The sequence below is a fragment of the Vidua chalybeata genome, chromosome 14, assembly GCF_026979565.1.
Source record: "Vidua chalybeata isolate OUT-0048 chromosome 14, bVidCha1 merged haplotype, whole genome shotgun sequence".
In the NCBI taxonomy this organism is placed as follows: domain Eukaryota; kingdom Metazoa; phylum Chordata; class Aves; order Passeriformes; family Viduidae; genus Vidua; species Vidua chalybeata.
This window is the reverse complement of record NC_071543.1, coordinates 11919045-11939550: the sequence shown is the minus strand read 5'-3', so window position 1 is coordinate 11939550 and position 20506 is coordinate 11919045. Positions and strand designations below refer to the sequence as shown.

Sequence of the window (20506 nt, the reverse complement as noted above, 5' to 3'; positions counted from 1 at the left end):
ACAGAAGAGGGCATCTCCATTGTTAATCAAGTATCTCCATATCTCAAAGACTTATAGCTGTTTGACATAATTGCTGCAAATTTCAGATACAGAAAATTTTCCAGATTTTAAACATGCAGGTTAAATCATTGGCCTTCAAACTAGTTTCAGAAATTACTTGAAGTAACAAGAATGTGCTTAAATTCCCGCCTTTTCCCCAGTTTTGATTATGATCATAATGTAAGGACACATTAGGAATTTGTGGAAAAAAATAATTTCATCATTTACTTTAAAAAAAAAAACATTTACCCCCACCTTCTTCAGGTACAAAGACCGTGGAGAGCACTTTCTGAAACTCACATATTACCCTCAAAGCATTGATGTGCCTTGCTCAAAGCCATGAGTACAAAAGGTCAGCTACGAAAACATATTCAAAACAAATTCACCATTCAACAGCGTACATGGGTTTGAAACAGTGAGATTTTATGCACACAGACATAACATTGTAGGAGCAAGGGTACATCCAAACAGCTGTGACTTCTAATGTACTCAGCTGAGTAAACTAATGTGGATGAACTGCAGCATGCAAGATTTGTGCTATTTTTGAAACACAATTATCTGTATTTTATAAAACAAGTCCAGAGTCATTTAAACAAAGTTTACAGGGTATACCTTAGAAAAGGGCTCTCCAGACTATCTCTGTATCCAACAAATACAACTATGCAACACATCACGACCCAAAATATTTTTTCACTCGGTTCTAGGGTGTTTTGGGTTTGCTGAGTTCTGTTTATTTCAGTTTTCATACAATCACATGGAGGCAAGAGAGTTACATAATTTCAAAGGACATCTAGTCTCTAAATTTGTACATGTCTTCCTAAGAAGAAATACAAAATAATGTGGGGAGACTTGCAAGCGTGGGTGTGAAGAACAACAGATTCAACAAGCATGAATCTGACTCTTTGCTCTTGAAGCATCTTCCCAAAATGTCAGATCAGATAGATGTTACATGAAGGAGTATTTAAAATAGTTTCTCTGAACTTGGAAGAAAATAGAAAGTGAACACATAATTTAAAATCATTATGAAAAGAAATAGACAAGTAAACCAACCTCCCTGACTGTTTGGAGTGGGCATTTTACCATGTTTGCCACATCACTACTTGACTTCCTGACAGACAGCATAATTCATAAGTTTTACAAATGAAGGCAAAGACCTTGAGCATGATTCATTTATTCCAAGAACGGCTGGGATAATGGAAGCATTCTTCTGAACATGACACACAACTTCCCATAGCTCTGCTCTCTATAGGTCATCCTCTATAGAACACAATGCCTTGTCAAAACTGCACAGTCAACAGAGAGGATATAATAAATATGAAAATACTTGCAATACCTAAAAGTAGACATTTGATATGCCTGGTGTGGCTGTAAGCAGTTCTCTACCTGATTTTCAATATATAATGAGCAGTTAGTTCTCTATCACACACATAAGCTCAGCAGCTCACCACCTGAAGTTCTTCTGCAGAAAAGATTTTCACCATTTCTCTTCCACATTTGCTGTTACGTATGGACAGAAACTTGCACATGTGAATGAGGCATTAAAAACTGAAAATTCCACACTATAAAAATTCACCAGAGTATAACTTTTACAATTCTAGTCCTAAACCTTGTCTGTGTATGATTCCAGGTAAATAAAGACAAGCAGATTATATTAATGCTATATGGGTTTTGACTCATATCTAAACAACTATGACCAAAAAATAAGGCAATGTGGGTTTTTGTTTCTTTGTGGGGACTTGGGGATTTTTGTTTGATTTGTTGTTGTTAAATACACCACTACAGCTTAACAGCTCTGGAGGGCTGAGCACCCTCTCCCTTCTGCAGAAAGTGACATTCAGGAGCTGGGTTTGGCAGAAGTTCCAAAGCAAGTCAGCAATAACACCTGGCAATTAGGCACTGATCTCCTGAATCCCAACCCTGTGACATTCACCAACAGGGAAAGAGCACTCCCAGAGCGACCACAAATTCTGCCTTTGTCACTGGCTTGGTAGCAGCTCAGCATTTATCTCCACACACCACGAAGAACCTGTCTTTGTAAGACAAAGTGAAATTGCAACAGTGCTTAAGCTCTGTGTTAGCAGCAATACACAAAGAGCAAAACCCAAGCATTGCATCATGAATCCTGCAACAAAATCTTAAAGAATTCAGAATGTAGCTTCTGTTGCAGGGGCTGTAACATTAAGATTCAGAAATAACTCTGCCATTCACACCCAGAACAGATGGGAAATGTGCCCAATGACCAACTGACTTCCCAAGAAAACCACAGTAAGTACATCTGGCTTCTTTGGACACCTACCAAAGGCATTATTTACATTTATTAACACAGGTCTACTAAGCACTATCATTAACTCAATAGTAATGAAGATAAACATATTGATTTTTTTTTTTTTACTTTAAGTACAGTATATCACAATTAAGCATACTACCAAAGGAGAAAGTTAATTCACTTTCTAATTAATTCTATTGTTCTGATCAATAGAAATCATTAAACAAGAAGTACAGCAGTACCATTTTTAACCAGAGTTTTAAAAAGTTAGGAAATAAAAGTTAAAAGAAGTTAAAACTACAGTAGCACATAGTGAGAATTCATAACAAGCTGCTCTAAATGTGGATGTTAAAACCACCTTCAACACACACACTTGGTCTGGAGAGGGTTGAACATCACAGTAGTAAGACCAGGGAACGTTGGAGTTGAATGTGAAATTAATATTAACACTGCAAGAGGGAGGCAGAGGAGCTGCCTGACTTCCTGCAACCTCTGGGAAGCAGTGGCTTGCAGCTCAGAGAAAGGTGCCAGAGGTTAATTAGTTGCTATCACAAAGTAGGTAGAATCAGAATTTTCTTTCTAACCGCATGTTGATTCTTTCAAGTACAGCACAGTTTTTTCCTAGAGGCTACAACCAAATGTGCTTTTCTCATGACTCCAAGTTAATCCTCCAAGTACTTCCAACTGATATTTTTGTAGTGATGAAATACAGAGTGTTCATTATATGGATATTAACATGCTTTAACTTTCCAGCAAATACTGACAGATTTCACTGGCTGGAATTACAACATGATTCACAGAGGCAAATTGCTTTCTAAACCACTTAGCAAGTATTAACCTGTTAAAACAGTTCAGAGGCATCCAAGTGATGGATGATATGCAAAGATCTTTGAAAATTGTGACAGAATTTATTCTCAACTAGAATATTCAAGTCATGCAGTTGCCATTTTGTAGAGCTTAGTGGCACAAATGAAATAAACCAATATTCTATTATGATGTTTTCTTCAGAAGTAGTCAAGTTTATTCTGATGCACCAGGAACAAGGCAACTAAGAATATTATTAAGGATTTGTTCATTTCCATCAGTAATCCATTCATCTATTTTTCAGACTATTGTAGAAACTCTTTGAAAACAAAGTAAGGACATCAGCCTACAGTTACAGATATTTTAGAGTGCATGTTCTCCAATTTATTTAAAACCCAGTCTTTACATAACTCAATAAAAGCTTTGCCAAAGCCAGATCGGCCAGAGACCGAGTTCTTAATTCGGCAGAGCTCAATAGCTCATTTTTGAAAGGACTCTAACCTTATTTTCTCTGTCAAATTACTGTTCAAAGAACCATGACCACAAATGTTCTGGTCACTGGTAAAATGGCTCCTGGTGCAATCACCCCTGGCATGTGTCAGGACTCTGGTATTTATCAGGTAACACAGACAGACATTTCAATTTCATATTATGTTATTCTTATTGCAGGCCAAATCTTTATGATTTTATGACCTATCAAAAAAAAAAAAAAAATAAAAAAAACAACCCTGGTACATCCCAGGGCTATCCTATGCATGCACCTATGCATGTAATTCGCTAATGAACCTATTAATTAAAAGTGAAAAACAGTGAAATACAACAAAAATTTCATTTGCTATATAAAAATACAGTAATTTTTAATTGGCATGCATAATCTGCCAAAGAGTATTTAAGTAAGCTTAGGTTCTTAAAAAAAAAAAATACTGACTATATTGCTGTCTTCCCATTATGAACAGCTTTTCCAACTTCCTGAGTAATGAATTTAGGAATTCCCCAACAAAGCACCTGGCCACCTTGGAGCTCAGTAAGCAGAACGGATAGGGCAGCATTGTATTCAAGAAAATCTCATCATATTTTTTAAGAAATTCAAATATTAATATAATGTAGATGAAAAAAATTATGCAATTGTGGTATTTCACACTTCCATTCCATAGCTTCTACTCATACAATTTCAAGAAATCCTTTATTCAGGCAAAGAAGTTACTTTTATACTTGTCCTCCCCTAAAATAACATCTCTTCCTTTTATTACTACTTTTTATCAAGAATTTCTAATTTAATTCTCTTATGGTATCAGCAACCCAGTAAAACTAACTAGCTTCTATCAACTGCTAATGATTTCTTATTACAAAAAAGTTTCTATAGGAAATGCAAGTTCATATTTTAAAACAGATACATGACTCCAGCTAGGAGAGAAAAGGAAGAGAAAAGGTAATTTTTGTTACAATAGGTTGACATAGGAAATTAACTCCTCTCCACAGACCAAGGAGCAGGTTCAAACTTCAGTTTGGGGCACACAGGAACTGCCATTGCTGCTGCTCAAGAGCCAAATGGAACATGAACACAAGAACAACACTGGAAGGCAGGACCTAAATTGCTTTGCATGGATCACCTCTGTGACACACACAGTGCATTAGGAGTGGGAATCATGTCTTTTTGTCCTTTATCACTATGACCAGTTGTCCTACACTATTGGCTTCACATGTCACTGTTTTTACTGGACAGTTTAAAGACCAAATTTTTATTAGATGAACTTGAGGCTGCTGCTGAAACTAAAAACACCTTGTATTTATCAGGCTACTGACTTTGTTTAAAATGCTATTTAATTCTGTTCACTTGAAAGAGGCCACCACAACCAGAAGTTTACAGACCTTCTGCCTCAAGTGAATTATCATTGCACTGTAACTACTGTGAATGCAACCTCCTAAAATAGCTAATGGCTGCTAGTGACAAATACTGCTCACTTTGGACAATGCTCTGATATTTATACTTTAATATTTCACTTTTTACACCTGATCTTTTCCATACATTAGATGGGCAGCACTAGCAGCTGAACATTTAAAAATATTTGCTTAGTAACTTCATACTGAGCTCTTTTAAATCTCCACTCCAGGAGAAAGGTACAAAGTAAAACTCACTGTTTCTTAAATTAAAAAGCAAATAGGTGCCCCATTTTCCACCTTTCCTCTAAACCGAGGGTGTTCTGTAAAAGAGAACATAAAAACTGGCTCTATACAATAGACCAAAGCAGTGAGAAGTGGGTTTTTACTTTGACAAGGCTCTGGCCAAGGAAAGCAGATGAGGATACAGGACTTGCAAACCCCCAAAACCAGCAGAGAGGACGAAGGTCATTTGTGGGCACACACTGACGGGCAGAGGCAGGCAGTGCACCAGCTTTGCCTGCTGTTCTGACACACTCACAGCACAAGATGCTCGTTGCAGTGACCAGCTGAAGAAGGTGAAGTCAGTACAGAAGCAATGTAGCCTGAGCAGCTCTGCCAGCACCATCAGCAGAGGCAGCAAGGCTACAAAGGGGAACAACCACAACCTCACTTGAAGGACAGGGACAATGACATGTGCTTAACCACAGTCAGGCTCCAGGTGAAGCTATTTCTAGAAGCAACGTTTTGGAGACGTTAAATGTCAAGCCTTAACCTTTCCTTTTTTTTTTAAATATAGTCAAGTCTCTTAGGACTTCAACATACAATTACCATATTGTGTCCAAGCACACATCAACAGAAATGATGAGAGCTACTACAAACACTCAGGTGACCGAAGACATTGTCACTGTTCCCAGCACCAGTGGATCTCAATGGCAAGTAGGAGAACACAGAAACAAAGATACTCCCAACATAACTTAAACCTTTTTGTATCACTTTCTAGTAAGGCCACACTGTGACCAAAGCCAGCAGAAGATCAGTTGCCACAAAGCCAGCAGAAAAGGACTGAGCAACATCAACTGTTTTGGTATGATTTCCCAAGAATATGCACACAGAAAATATTCTCTTCAAAACTCCTTCTTAAACAACTAAACAATCACAGGTCTCAAGCTGTTTGCAGCATAATTACAGCCCGCTGGTTAATTCAAATTTGTTTTCCACAGAAACAAAGCAATATTTGGCTCAGTCACTGCTATAAAGCTTTTGTTCCTAACAGCATTTAATCTCTCTGGGAGCCTTAGCATCACATCCACATTTATCTGTTTGACAAAGGGTTTGCATTCATTGAGCCATTCGTAGCTTAACTCTGCAGACTCGCATTGTTTAATGATGCTAAATTAGAAACAGTTCGCTAACAACTTTTTGCCAAAGTTGGTGTTTGTCTGTTGATTCCTGCTATTAGAAACAAAAATCAAGGAAATACACATTTTGTAGCTTTTCTACATAAAGAGAACTATTTTATTCCCGTAATGTTGAAAAAGGTAAAATAGAAATGAGATTCCATAGGTAAGGCTGGACTAACACTGCATGTATTTTCTGCTCTTTATATTTGGTCTTAAGTACTCAAGAGTTAAACAAGAATTTTGACTAGGCAGCTTAATACTTCCTGTGTATTACAAAACACAAAAACCATTCTGCACACACCAGCAGATTACAGCTGTACCTCATGTGTCCTTAGTTTTCACACACAGAAATTAGTAAGTTAACAGAATGGCTCCTTAGAGACAAATACAAGTCTAAGGAGGCACCTGCACTTTCAATATTTGGTCATAGAATACACATCCCATTGTAGTCCTGTAACCAAATTAGGAACTACTCCTTTCAAGAGTGCTAGAGGTTTTTTTCCCTACATACTGGTCAGACTAATTCTGATAACTTAAAAGTCAGTAAGATTCTGACTCTAGGGGTTGGATTCTTATTTACCATTCCTCTTGCTCTGTCACTTCTCACAGATGTTTTAGCATTCCTTTATGCAGTCTGCTGGAGAGGATGTAGAGGGGCATTAATTACTGTCAATTGTAAAATATTTTTCCCCTATGTGATAAAACTTTTAAATCTATGCATGCCAGATAAGAGGGGCATGTGACTTGTTCGTCCCATGAAAAAACAATTGCAATTTAGACATTGATACAATCTTTGTCACTGCTGGACAAAATATTACGGCAGTAACACAGATGCACACTTCCACTTTAGTGTGATAGCTACACATTACTACACTACAATTCCCATTATTGCTATTTAGAACAAGCAACTACTATTTTAAAATCTGGATATTCACCAAGCACTTTTTGAAAATCCATAGGCAGCCCCATCCAAATGTCAACAGAAAATACCACTTAACACTAGAAAAGTCAATGAGTAAGATGTGACTGGAGAACAAGATTTTTTCACCTTAACAAAGAAATAATGGCAAAAATAACAAACTGGCAGAACTGACATGCTGGCAGAACAGGCTAAGCAACATATTCTAGATAATTCAATAAAGATGCTTTACCATGTCACAACACAATGTCAATATTGCAACAGCCTGCTGTGTAAGGAGAAGTGTGTAATTTTGGGGACCTCTAGGCCACATCATCCCCTATAAAGTCTCCCCAGAAAAAACAGTAGCCCCGGGAGACTTCATGATAAACAAGTTGGATGTTTTTTCTCATTTTTATCAGTTTATTACAGCAATGAAATTTGCTGTATGAATGAAATTTCAGACTTAGAATAGTCTATTGAAATACCTATTATATAAAGAGCAGAAGCAATATCAACAGGCACAAAGGAGAACTCTATACACAAAATTTCGGGGATTAGAAGCATTCTCCTACTAGTATGATGCAAGCCTCTTCTACTCCCCACTTATCCAATTCATGTTTTTGCATGTATTGTCAGATCAGTTTAAAACATATTTGAGGTGAGCTGCATATTGACTTTCAACATGTTGAAATTTGAAATATCTAGGAAGCAATGTCACAAAATGGAAATGTTGCCAAAGACAGGTGCGTGTGAATTTCGTGTAGTCTGTCAAATTCTCAGGAGCGCAACAAAAGGGTTCATTTCCTAAAAAATGACTTTTGAAGGCAGCAGACACACATAGGATGGTCTCACCAAAGAGAAGTAATGCAGATGGTCTGATGAATTAAACACACACACACACCTTTTCCCATTTAAGTGTCTATCACTGTATAGCACAGATTAAAGAGCTCATTGTAGAGCAAAGCAGATAGTTGGAAGAAGACACAAAAGCATTAACCTGTATAACCAATATAAGCAGCTAAAACTAATGCTGCTTACTCCAGAGTATTAAGAATTTATTCTACTTTTCTGCACAGTAACTGATTTCCATTACAGCAAAGCATTTCCTATCAGACAAATTTTATAACCACATGGCTCAGGATAGACTGCGTAGTAAACCCTTTGATAGCAATACATTTGGAATACCACATTTGTTTATTTCTCCTAATATTAGTCATTTATTTATAAAAACACATGCAAAGGATACTTTCCATTTAATACTATTCCATGTCAAAGGATAGAAGGCACTAAGATTACAAGTGGATTATACTGAAATAAGAATTCTTCTATTTTACTTATCTTTAAAATTGGCATGCAGGTGACTAAAACCACTTTATTGAACATTTAACTTTCTAAAAACCAGCTAAGAATATTCTTTCATGACATAACCGTAATAGAACAATCTTTTGTAAAGTGTTTTTGCAAATAGAATTTTTGCATTATTGAATTCTTTGTAGATGTTCATCATAACACTTTAATCTCCCCAGTTTCCAAAAACTTCTCTTCCATTTATACTAATGGAAGATGTGCACAATTTAAAAAACAAAAAAAAAAAGACATTACTGGTGCAAATAAGAAAGAATTCTCTTAGTTCTTAATGCATGAGATGCCGTGCACCATGAACAGGAAGTGGGACTCATGTTCCTTTATGCCTCAAAGCTGTTAATTCAGAACTGTTCTTCACCCTCACTGTAGTACTGCTTTAATTCTTAACCTCTGCTTATGTCAGTCACTGTTGCTTTTTCTGTTTTTAAACATTTGGCAGTCATGTTAAATAACAGCCATGATGCCATGGGACACCACTTTTTCAAGTGCTATTCACTTTCTCCTTTCCTCTTAGTCACTTGCTGAAACTGTCCACCTAATATATGAAGTCACGTAGGTCTCTCTCCACGTAGTCAACACAACCACAAATATGAATATGATTTGACTAGTGGTGCATAAGCTTGCTGTAACAGCTTTCACCATGTTTGACAAACTGCATCTATATTCTAAACCTCAGCAAAATAAGTGCCACGAAAGAAAATGCAGCCTGACAAAGGCGTGTGCATGTACCCACAGCTGCATTCCTAACTCGTGTACTAAGCCAGCTGCCCTACACCTACATATATTGGCACATGCCAGTCTTCCAAGTCCAATAAAGCCTAATTTTCCCTAAGCAAAGTCACTGGATCTCTCCAGCTTGGGGGAAAGTCCAAGCTACTCTGGATCAGTTTCACCAGCAGTCAGGGAATGTGTGCCTTCCTCATCCCTTGGCCCTCTGTATAAAGTGAAGAGTTACCTCTCTGCAGTCAGGATGTCCTGAAAATATCCCTGATAAATAACTGGTGGTATAGAAATCCACCAGCCAAGAGGCAGCAAGCCCCTTCTGCTCCTTCCCATTGTCAGGAAAGGGGTACCAGATCCTGCAAACCAAGCAGACTTCCCAGTGACAGAACCATGTCCTCACCTGCAAACTCATCACACCTCAGCTCCTGCAGGTCCTTCATTTCAGGTACTACCCAGCCACAAGCTCCCCACGGCACAGAACTCTGCGAGACGAGCTCCTCACACTCATTTTCCCCCATCAGCAACCACCACAAACTTCTCCAGCACACACTGAGCTAAGCCTGCACAGCTGCAGGACAGCCAACATTTTGCAGTGGCACTTGGTATATTGGTGCTTCATCCAAGAAGCCAAACCTGCTCACAACCACCAGTTTCAGCATTTTGAGACAGGGAAACTGAGGCAGAGTTCAGCTATCAGGTACACAGACTAAAAAACTCTAATAAAATCTATGCATCTTGATCATCAGTTTAATCTCTAGATAATGTCACTTGTAAATCATAAGCAGGAAGAAGTTCTTAAAGCTAAGGTCAGCTTTATTAGAGGAACCTGAAAAACTGGAATTTCATTTTAAATACAAGGGAAAAAAAACCACTTTTAAGACCTTCCTACTTTGCATTCCAAAGTACACTGAAGCCCCTATTTTATAAGATTTAGATGTCAAGTATCAAAGGGATTAAAAGCTCAATCATACCTTTGTATACCCTAGATCCAAAATATTTAGTAACAAAGCGTTCATCTGTGAATCCTAGAGTTTTATGGCCATTTACGTTACGTCAATATGTGTTCCATTTCACACACCACTTATTCCTCAACCCTTTACTCAAAACATAAGCTCTTTGCCAGTGTGCAGAGTACTACTTACAACAGAAAAGTTATCAGAAAAACATCAGATTATATAAAACAGTATCAAATTTACTGTTATCGCTACAATGAAGGTAATTAATCCAATCACCTTTTTTACTGGCCAACCTGAATTACAAGAGATTTTTTAATTAGTTGATTTATATTGCCTAATGAAATAGGTGCCATTTTGTCACATTTCTCATTCTTTATACTAAAACACATGAATAATTTTAGCTTTAGATATATGAGTCCTCCTAATGTCAGGTCTGTGTGCCAATAAAGAAATGTCTTCATAAACATTGAGATACATTGACTCATTATCAAGAGATGATTAAGGCTGCTGATCACATATTTCTCATGCTCCAGATAAGCTGAGCATCATACAGTTTAAACATGATCACTAAACCTGCTCATACTTTCAAAATACTGAGATAATCAGCCACAGATTCCCATCACAAAGGCTGGAGCATTCTCAGGGTTAAGATTAGCACTTTAAAGGCAATGCACAAAATAAATGCTCCCTTTCAGCAGCAGAGACATCAGACTGGTTTTCAGACTGATTTTTCTTGCATTTAAGACTCTACAGTTTAAAAACAACACCATAAGATAAAACACTAATGACCCTGTTTCCCTGAAATAGATTCAAAGGTCTCATAACTCTTATCATCATGATACTTGCCTTATATTTAAGTCATATTTTTTAACAACTCAGAATAGGTAACAATTTATAGGAAAAACCTTCTCTTTTGGTAGCCTTAAGTATATTTGATGCTTTCTATAAAAAGACTGAAGCACATCCACATCTTTTCATAAGATTAATTAATCTTAAATGTGAGCGTGCCCAGCACAGGTTTTGCACAGCCAGGTTTGTTCCCCCAGCCTTTCTGCCCGAGAACAATAGTGACCATGCACATGGCGCTGGATCCTTTCAGCCCCACCATAACAATGCCACGCTCAGCAACAATAAAAAAAAAGACATTTAGAGGACCTGTGCACCTCTCTCTTACAGCATGTACCTACTGTAGCTGAAGCAAAAGCCTATCTGTAAGCAGACAATACAAGCTTAGAAGTATTAATATTGTAGGTATTGGGCTGGAATTTTATTGGAAAGTAGTAGCCTTTACAGCAATTTCCAGATAGAAAAGTCACCTACACTGCTACCTGTGCATTTTAAAGCAACTCTTCCTCCTTTTGGAAGAGCTGCTTTCCTTAAACAAAGGCAGAAAGAATTCAGTACCCTGAGCTTCATAGTTTTATTTCAGAGAAGGAAAAAAAAGCCACCTGTATATGCTAACACAGAACTCACAGCAACAAAAGGTGAACAAAAGCTGCATCAGGATTTGGCAAGACAAAGGCACATTGTGAAGCTACTTTATACTGACAACCTTTATAACTATGAAAGTATTCAGATATGAATGATTCAAATTTATGTTATAAGCATTTATTGTAACTTTTTAATAAAGACATTCAATTTGTATTAAAGCTAAGAGTTTAAAGAATAAAACAAGACCAAAGCAGGATGATTCCACCTCTACAAGAACTCACACGAACAAAAGTGCAATACAATACAGCAGGTGATTTCAAGCTCAATTTCCAAACGAAATAGTCAGAAGCAGGAAATGTTCACATATACACTATATAGAAAGCCTGCCAGCCTCAAAGCTTAACTTGTCATTTCAAGATCAGCTCCACAAATTAACACCACCACAAACTTTTCAAATGAACATACACAGTATCATTATGAATAGGGCTTAATCTGCACAATTTCTCTACGTTTCAACAAAAAGGGAAAGACTTGACACGACATCCATCATGAAACATCCAGGATAAAATCGGGAGGGGGGTCCCATAGCAAACAAGATAAAATTCTGAGTGCCAATGTCATTTAATATGTATCAGGGTATTTTGCCACAGGGTAGTCTCACAAAAAGAATTCCCACCTTATTATCCTCATTTCTCTCACTTACATGTATGCTGGAGAAAGTGGCGATGACCTGGATGTTTTAAGCACAGGAACTGGGAATTTCCAGATAGCAGGAGAGCTCGTTTTCCATTTCAATGGCATGTTGTCACCACGGTACTACAATAACAGTAAACAGCGTTTCCATAACAGACTACCAACTAGGACTTCCATTCCACACACTACTGACACAGCAGTGGCTGCTGCTAAGAAAAAGGAAATGATTCTGCCAATGCCCTTAAACCGATGCTTCCAATCTGTAAAACAGGGCTGTAAGGCATCTCCTTTTAAATCCTGCTGTCCCCTAAAGCAATATGATGATTCTATCCTTCTAACTCAACAATAGTGCCACCTCGTTAGGGAAGCACTGACTGCAGTATATGTTAAGAAAAAAAAAGAAAAGACTGCACTCTGCACACCAGCATAATGCAGCTTTATTTAATAAAAGCAGCTAATTTTTAAAGTACTGTTTCTGATGCTATTGTTCTACCTTAACAGGGACACTGCAGCACTGTACTATATTCTCTTCCTATTAACCTCATTTCTGACCAATGGAAGCAGAAAAAAAAAATGGGTTTCATATGAAAATGAAACAACATACCTACTCAGAATACACTTGTCATCCTCTGAACATTCTTCTTTTGAGCTGCAACAATACAAATGGGATATAAATCTCAGCATAGCCTTAGGCCACGGCTAATAGAGATCAGTGACTAAATTCAGCAGCCTGTTTTCCTCCTGTGCAAGCTCTGACCAAACAATACAAGAATGCCATTATGGAAAAAGCCCATTGCAAAAATCAGTCCTTCTAATCCATAGCTAGGAAGACAAAATAAAGCAGAAATCGCTGCAGGTTTCTGCATGCTCTTCTAATAGCTTCTGGTTCAGGATGCTCTCATTTTCCTATTCTCATTTCCAAGGAGGAAGAGCAAAATCTCATGCATTTTACAACATGATATGGGAACACAAATATCACTCTGTCTTCTGCAGTAGAGAAGCAGAGACTAGCAGGCTGCTAATAGCAGTCTTTGTAGGAACGCTATCAACAATCTAATTCTCAACGCCCCCCCAGCAGCTCCCAAATTGCCTCCAGAGCTGACGAAGCAGATGGTCATGCAGGTCCCCATCAGGGACCACTCTGCAGCTCAGGGCTCTGCTTGGTGACCTCCCGGGGCTGACGACAGCGGGGAGCAGGGAAGGCGAGCTATTAAAAAGGGAATGGGGAATTTAATAGCATCTTATGCAGAAGCAGAGCAGGTTTCTAGGGAAAAGAAGGCAGAGATGTTGCTATACTGATTACCTTACAGGAAAAAAATACATCACCTCTAATGTATTGCCACAGCAGACCAAATCAACACTAAGATATTTAGTCTACAGATTTCAGAATAGTCTCTGTACAGCATGACAATTTTTCTATTCATCAGGACAGCTTAATCCTCTCATTAAAAAGCCAACACCCTGTCACGCTGCTTAGCAATAAAGAATTGAACCAGGAGCTATTTCTATAAATGTCTATGAATTTATTCATTCTAGTAACATTTAACAACACTTTGATAGGGTTCTGTAACAGTGAAACATTTCAGGTTTCACAGTTACAAAATGTTTTTCAAAATGTTAAATTCAATTTTGGTATGAAATCACCAGGGAATAATTGATGCTCCTGATCACCATTATTGAAAATAGATTGAAAATAGTTTTGGGCAAGTTGTTACCAAAATCAAAGGCAAGGAATTAAAATAACACATGACAACCTCACTCAAAACCAGATGCACCCCTTGGACAAACAATTGAGGGTCTCTCTCCCACTTCTCTGAAGTTCTAAATTACAAATGAGCAGCATTAACCCAGGCAACAAATTTCACAGGAACTGCTGCTACTGGGATGCTGAACAAACATCACTGGGTATGACAATAGTGTTTATTTGCTGTGACTATTAAGAAACACTAGTCCTGCAAAAACATCTATGCAGTTTTAGCACAGTCATACTTTTAGCAAAAGAATTCAAGTATTTACATGCCAACAGGCATGCCTGGCTACACACTTGCTCAATACTGTGTCCAGTCTCTCATACACACACAAACTAGTACTTCGTGCCAGCTCTGCACTGAAGGTCTAGAAATCAGGTTGAAAGACGTTAAATAGCAGCTATTATAATCACAAAGTAAAAAAAAAAAAATCATTAATTTGCATTCACACACTCAGCTTTGCTTTTACATTTACCATTATACAGAAGGTGTCTTAAAATACAATAAGCAAACACAGTTACTCCCTTCCTCACACCTTGTGCAGCCAGTGCAACCAACTGGTAACTGCTTGTAAAGCCTCTGTCTCACTGTTCTGCCACCCCCAAGGAGATCTTCACATGTTTTATTTATTAAGAGCAGCATGACAAATTAAAAAAAAAAAAGAATGAGGCTAAAGACAATCAATGGACCCCTTTTTTCAGAAGTAACTCCTGAAACACCCTTTTGATCAGTAGAATAAAATCCAACTCAAGCCACAAAGTCATTCCCAAGCACTGACTGACATTGAAGTCAATCCACACAGGCACAGAAATCAGAGTTATTTCTCACTTTGGCCCCCAACAATGTCATTCACTCTAGAGGGCAACATGAGTCCTCAAATACCTGCTCTCCTTTGTGTGCTCCTAGTTCCACTTATTTTTCCATTTACTCTACAAACAACATAAATAAAATCTTAGCAGAAAAAACAGTAAACATCTTTTTAAAAGTACAGGAATTCCAAGCACTGCCAACCAAATCTCCTCCCAAAGTCCAGCACAAACTACTCCACCAAACAGCCCAAGTAGAAAATCCAGAACTGAAGAAAGTAGCAGTGCCAGGTACTCTAAAAATAGGGAAATACTTGTCACTTGCTAAAGAACAACCATGTGAGAAATGAATCACCTATCCACACATAAGGAGAAAAAACATAAATCAAATCCCATTTTCTTCCTGACAGTCACAGACTGGTTGCATATTCACAAGGAAAGTACTATTATTATGCATTTTATCCTTTACATTAACTATTCCTAAGACAACAGAACATCTCAGTATATAATTCTGATATTTTAATTGAGACTTCAAAATAACATTTTAGCTGCACATTTGAAAATATGGGAAAAGTAATCTGATCTCCTGGAGTGCGCTGCACCCACTGAATATACATTTTTCTGTTCTCATATTACATAGCTTTGCTGCTCATCCTCAAATGAAGGATTTTGAGGGCCAAAAACAGCGTTACAGCTCTGTGCAGAATACTCCTTGCTGAGAAAATACTTTCCCAGTGCAGTGCTCTGAAAACATACCAACTTGGCACACAAACTGGAGATGTGCTTTAAGTTTAAAACTCTCAAGTGCTGAAAATCCCATGATAACTGCACAGATTAAACATAATTTTGGGACCATTCAAGGGGCTTTTCTGTAGTTTTCTCACAAGCAAGTTCACATTCAAAATTAAAAGCATCTACTATTTATAACTTGCTTGAAGTTATATTCTACTTATTATCCAAGTCTGCCACACATCCTTAATTCTATGTACAAAAGATGAGAAAGTGTTTGGGTTTTAAGCAACTATTTCCATGCTTGTGTATCCAAAGCTACACTGAGCAGAGTATCACACACTTCTGCACAAAACTTGGCCGTAAAGGAAAGGAATAGGTGGCATAAGAAGAAAAAAAAGTAAATAATGCTACCAAAGGCAAGATCCCTAGGTGCCATTTTACAGACCTGAAACGTTAAGCAAGGCAGAAGCTACTGACTGGGTTGAACAGCAGCACAGCTCTGATCCCACAGAGACAAGACTGAAAAGTGCTTGTGATAAGAGAGGAAAGCACTTCCTAACCCTCTCCCTCCAACTCTGTACCTACATCCTGCTTCACTATTAACAAGCAAAATTTGGCCCCAGATGAGAAGAGCAGGCACCCAGCAAGCACATGACCAAATCACACACAGAGTTCCCTTGCCAGGGCACTGATCACAGCATCTTTTCTTCTGAAAGCTCTCCCTGATCTTCAGAGCAGGAATACAGCTAAAACCACGTCCCTTGTGACTCTCTTCCTTTTCTGGGGATATCCTCTTCCTTCCTTTGTGCAACTCTAATGCTCAGCTGCCACCACGTTGTGTCACACATAGCAACTGTCAACACATTGTCCTCTTACAGCCCACTGTGTTCACAGTTCTGGGGCATCTGTACATCCAACAAAACTTTTAAACCATCTCTGCATTTCCCATAAGACTTCCCTTCACAGTTGTTCAAAAAGAAGAAAAAGGCAGAGGCAGAAAGCTGTTTCAGAGCCCAGGCAATATAAACTGTTCTAGTCTGAAAGCATTTATTCTTAGCCTTTGAATGCCACCTGAATTTTTGTAGGAAAACCAAGCAGAATAAAAGTCAACTTCTAGAGATGTTGCTGGATTTTCATCAGTTTGCACAGATAATGAGTTTTACCTTTTTTCCTCAGTTCTTAAACTGCTAAAAACAAAACTGAAAAAAATACTTGCTCAGTCAAGTGATTTGCTGTGGTTAAAAAATTGCTGTTCCACTTTAACAGGCTACTTACCTCTCTCCTTTTATTCATCTCTTAGGTGTCAGAGGAACCGAAAGCACTAGGTGAAAAGTAGGGTTATGCTACATCACAACTTTCTCAGGTCTTCCAAACCCTTTCTAGCATGACCTGAAAAGTCTTCTCACTTCCAGAAGCTCAGGCTTCTTAAGCTTTCCAGAAAGAAAAACAGTCAAAGCTACAGTGACAGTATGATGTATATCTCCCATTTTCATCTAGAAATGTAGACAACAGAAAAGTCTTAATATTTGTGTCACAAACTATTTCCTACTGATACAGTGTTTATATAAGAGAAGATGCCAGACTCAACAACAAGAAAAACACCTTAAAATGGTAGTGGTTAGACCAGTAAACATATTCAAACTTCTGAGGTTCTTTTCCCCCACACCTGTGTTCTAAAAATTCATTGATACAAAAGCATGTTTCCATTTTAAAATGGGCATTTGTTGTATGATAAAATACCTGGTTTATGATATTAGCAGTAGCAGAGCTCATTCCAAACTGAAGGCAGAAAATCAGTTTCACATAGGGAGGAATTGCTCTCATCTTTTCTTTATCTTCAAACCACCAGCCTGCTGAGCTGATGGCTACACCACACAAGAGCATTTTGATAGAGAAGAAAATAAAGCAGAACCCCCAAAATCCAGCAAAATATCCCCAAAGACATGGAGCTCAAATGCAGTAATCATTTCAATATCCAAATAATTTCAGATATTTAAATATGGCTGCAAAGGCACAAGTCTAGAAACTGAAGAAAAACTGACTGTGTGATAATTTAATTGGCTTCCTTACTCAGCTCTTTCCACTTCACATGGGTGCTTCTCATGCCTCTACCTCTGGCTTTTCAGTCTATTAAACTGCAGCTGTTCCAATTACTGGAAGAGAATAATTAAAAGATGGTGTTGACAGTACTGCCCTATACATGAGTCAGTTAATTAATACAATTTCTTTGACCATATATTGTCAAAATATTCATACCAAAATTCATATGAAGGGAAAACAAATCTTTGCCTAAGGAGGAATCCAAAGGAAACCACTGCAGTCACATCTGCAGTCCTCTCACAGCAACACTGAAACATTCCCCAAATACTGAAGTACAGAAAAAGATTGGCAATATGCACCTGGCAATGCTTTTACTGAAATGGCAACTTTTCTAGGAACATCAAAGATCTTACCAAAAAACAGTCTTTGAATTATTATTTTTTTTAATTTCATTAAGAAATTAGCTTTAAAACTGCTAAAGACAATTCTGACAATTACACCTGTACTTTGACTTGCTACCTGCTATGCTGTCTCAAAATTTTTATAACTGGGGATAAAAAGGCCCTCAGACATCAGATATAAGTTACAGCAGCTTTTAGAAGCAGTTGTACTGTAGACATTAAGATGCATGTGATGGATAATAAACGGATCCATCCATAATCTCATCTCATAAATGGATCAGAGATGCTTACAAAGTAGTTACTATTAAATAAATTTAATTCTTTTAAACTGGGGTGATTGCTCAAGGAACAAGGAACAATCATAAAGCATAAAGAAGTGAGATAAAGTGGGTTTGCAGCCAACCCCTCCTGCTGTCAAAATGCTGTAAGCAGCGCAGGGTCAAGTCTCTATAGCAATATGTGGGGCCCTTTCTCAAATAGGAAAAAAAAATCCCCAAATCTTGAAATACTAAGTTAAGCAGTCAGGGCATGTCCTATGTGTTTAACAAGAAGTGCTACAGTTTACTATCCACTAACTCAGCATTTTTTCCTGTATAAATGAGGAAATTGCTGCAGTAACATTTTAGGATGCATCAAATCAGTGAAAATATTATACATAAATATACATATGCATACTATATATGTGGGATTGTGTATATAGCATATGTGTGCATATATATACACATACATACACACACACTATATATATATATAGATATACATTATTTTGATATATATTTGACAAATACATACTACCCTCCATCTGACACAGCCACTTCCCCCTCCCTTCCACACACCTCAGGTAGGAGAGATTCAAATTCTCACATGATTTTCAGACTACCAAAGTTCTTCAACAAACCAAATATGCTGAGAAAGAATCATGTTGAGAAATTAGTTTCTCCATTTCGCACATTCTTCCAATGTCCATAACCCTGGTCTTTGCATCATTCATAAATGAAAAAAAATCTTACAGTCTAAGTTTGAAACTTCTGAAATTATTCAGCAACAGCAAACATTCAAAAAAACTCACGCCATTTCCTATAAGGTCACAATAAACTATTTTAAAAACTGCTTAAGTAAAATAAGTTTGCTCAAATCTTAAGTCTGATTCCCAAAAACTTGCAGGAAATGAGAGACAGGAAATGCACAAATTCAGTCCCTGCAGTATTCACACTTTAAATATTTGGAAGCATTCATTAATTAAAATATTAAAGCCTGTCTCAGGTATATTTCATAACAAAGTTTCAGAAATATTTCAAATATTCTGAAGTGTGTGTTTCTTACCATGAAAGTGGGTTTTATTTTATGCCACTTATGGATGTCTTGCATTTTATTGTGTGCATTCTTGAGAGAGATTTCTCTAAAATTGAGGTAAGATTTGTCAAGATGCACTGTTAGCTTAATTACAAGACACAGATTATAATATAAAAAAAAATCAGATTTGCTTAGGTAAATTACTGTTATGTAAAATTTATTAGGTAAAATATGGTCTTGAAACACTCAGTAGGAGGTAAAAGCAAAGTGAGCTAATGAAGGTTTCCAATTTTTGATCTAAGTCCATGTACTCTACTGACAGCACACCACCAAGAAGAAATGCTTTTGAATTAGCACCAATTTATTCAGAGAACTTGGCTCATCTTCCCCAGGTGATTATATTTAATAAATCAACACAGAAAACTGAAGGCACAGTCACAGCAGCCAGACTGACCCTGCTGAAGATAATTGTCTGAAGCAACAGTTATTTTTATTAGGTCAAACTGTGAACTACAAAGAATTTATTTCTAAACAACTTCTCTACAGCTGTTATAGTCTGCTGGCTGCTCAATTTATTTTAGTAAAGTATGCCTAAACACATTTACACATCAGACTCAAATGCTGCAAATATATTCAACAATTTAGTAATGGAACAGAAGCCAGGACTGAGCACCAGCCATGAACGACTTCAGTATTTCCTGCACCACAGACAGCAAACTGCAAACGACAGGAGTCACGTGTTGGGTAATGTTTTTTGGAAATATTCTTAAGCAGAAGTTTGTAGGCTTTTTCTTTCATTCTTGAATTATTTATATGGAATCTGTTAGTCCTCTTGCATTTTCTAAATCCTACCATCTTTATCCACTGGAGTGTGTTTTTGTGGTCCTGCACACCTACAGAAAGTGTCCCTGATGAAAAGAGAAGAAGAGCGTGGGGAGGCAAGAACAAAGCCTTGATCACTGCTCTTGTGTGCTTCTGTAATGACTCAGTTTCATTAAAAGCCAAAAATACAAACCCTTCCTGAACA

The 20506-nt window shown here is 37.5% G+C and overlaps 1 protein-coding gene across 4 annotated transcripts in view; it reads right to left on the bottom strand.

Annotated features, from left to right (window-relative positions):
* KLHL13 (kelch like family member 13) overlaps positions 1–20506 on the bottom strand; it is an 80929-nt gene that overhangs the window by 24865 nt on the left and 35558 nt on the right. Inside the window, exon 1 of one of the 4 annotated variants that reach the window (XM_053955824.1) lies at positions 13064–13143. The exons of 2 other annotated variants lie outside the window; for them this stretch is intronic. In XM_053955824.1, the coding sequence (XP_053811799.1) occupies positions 13064–13143 (80 nt within the window). Of the gene's footprint in view, positions 1–12469; positions 12581–13063; positions 13144–20506 lie in introns of those variants that run through there. One more of the 4 variants, XM_053955821.1, reaches the window with a different exon arrangement.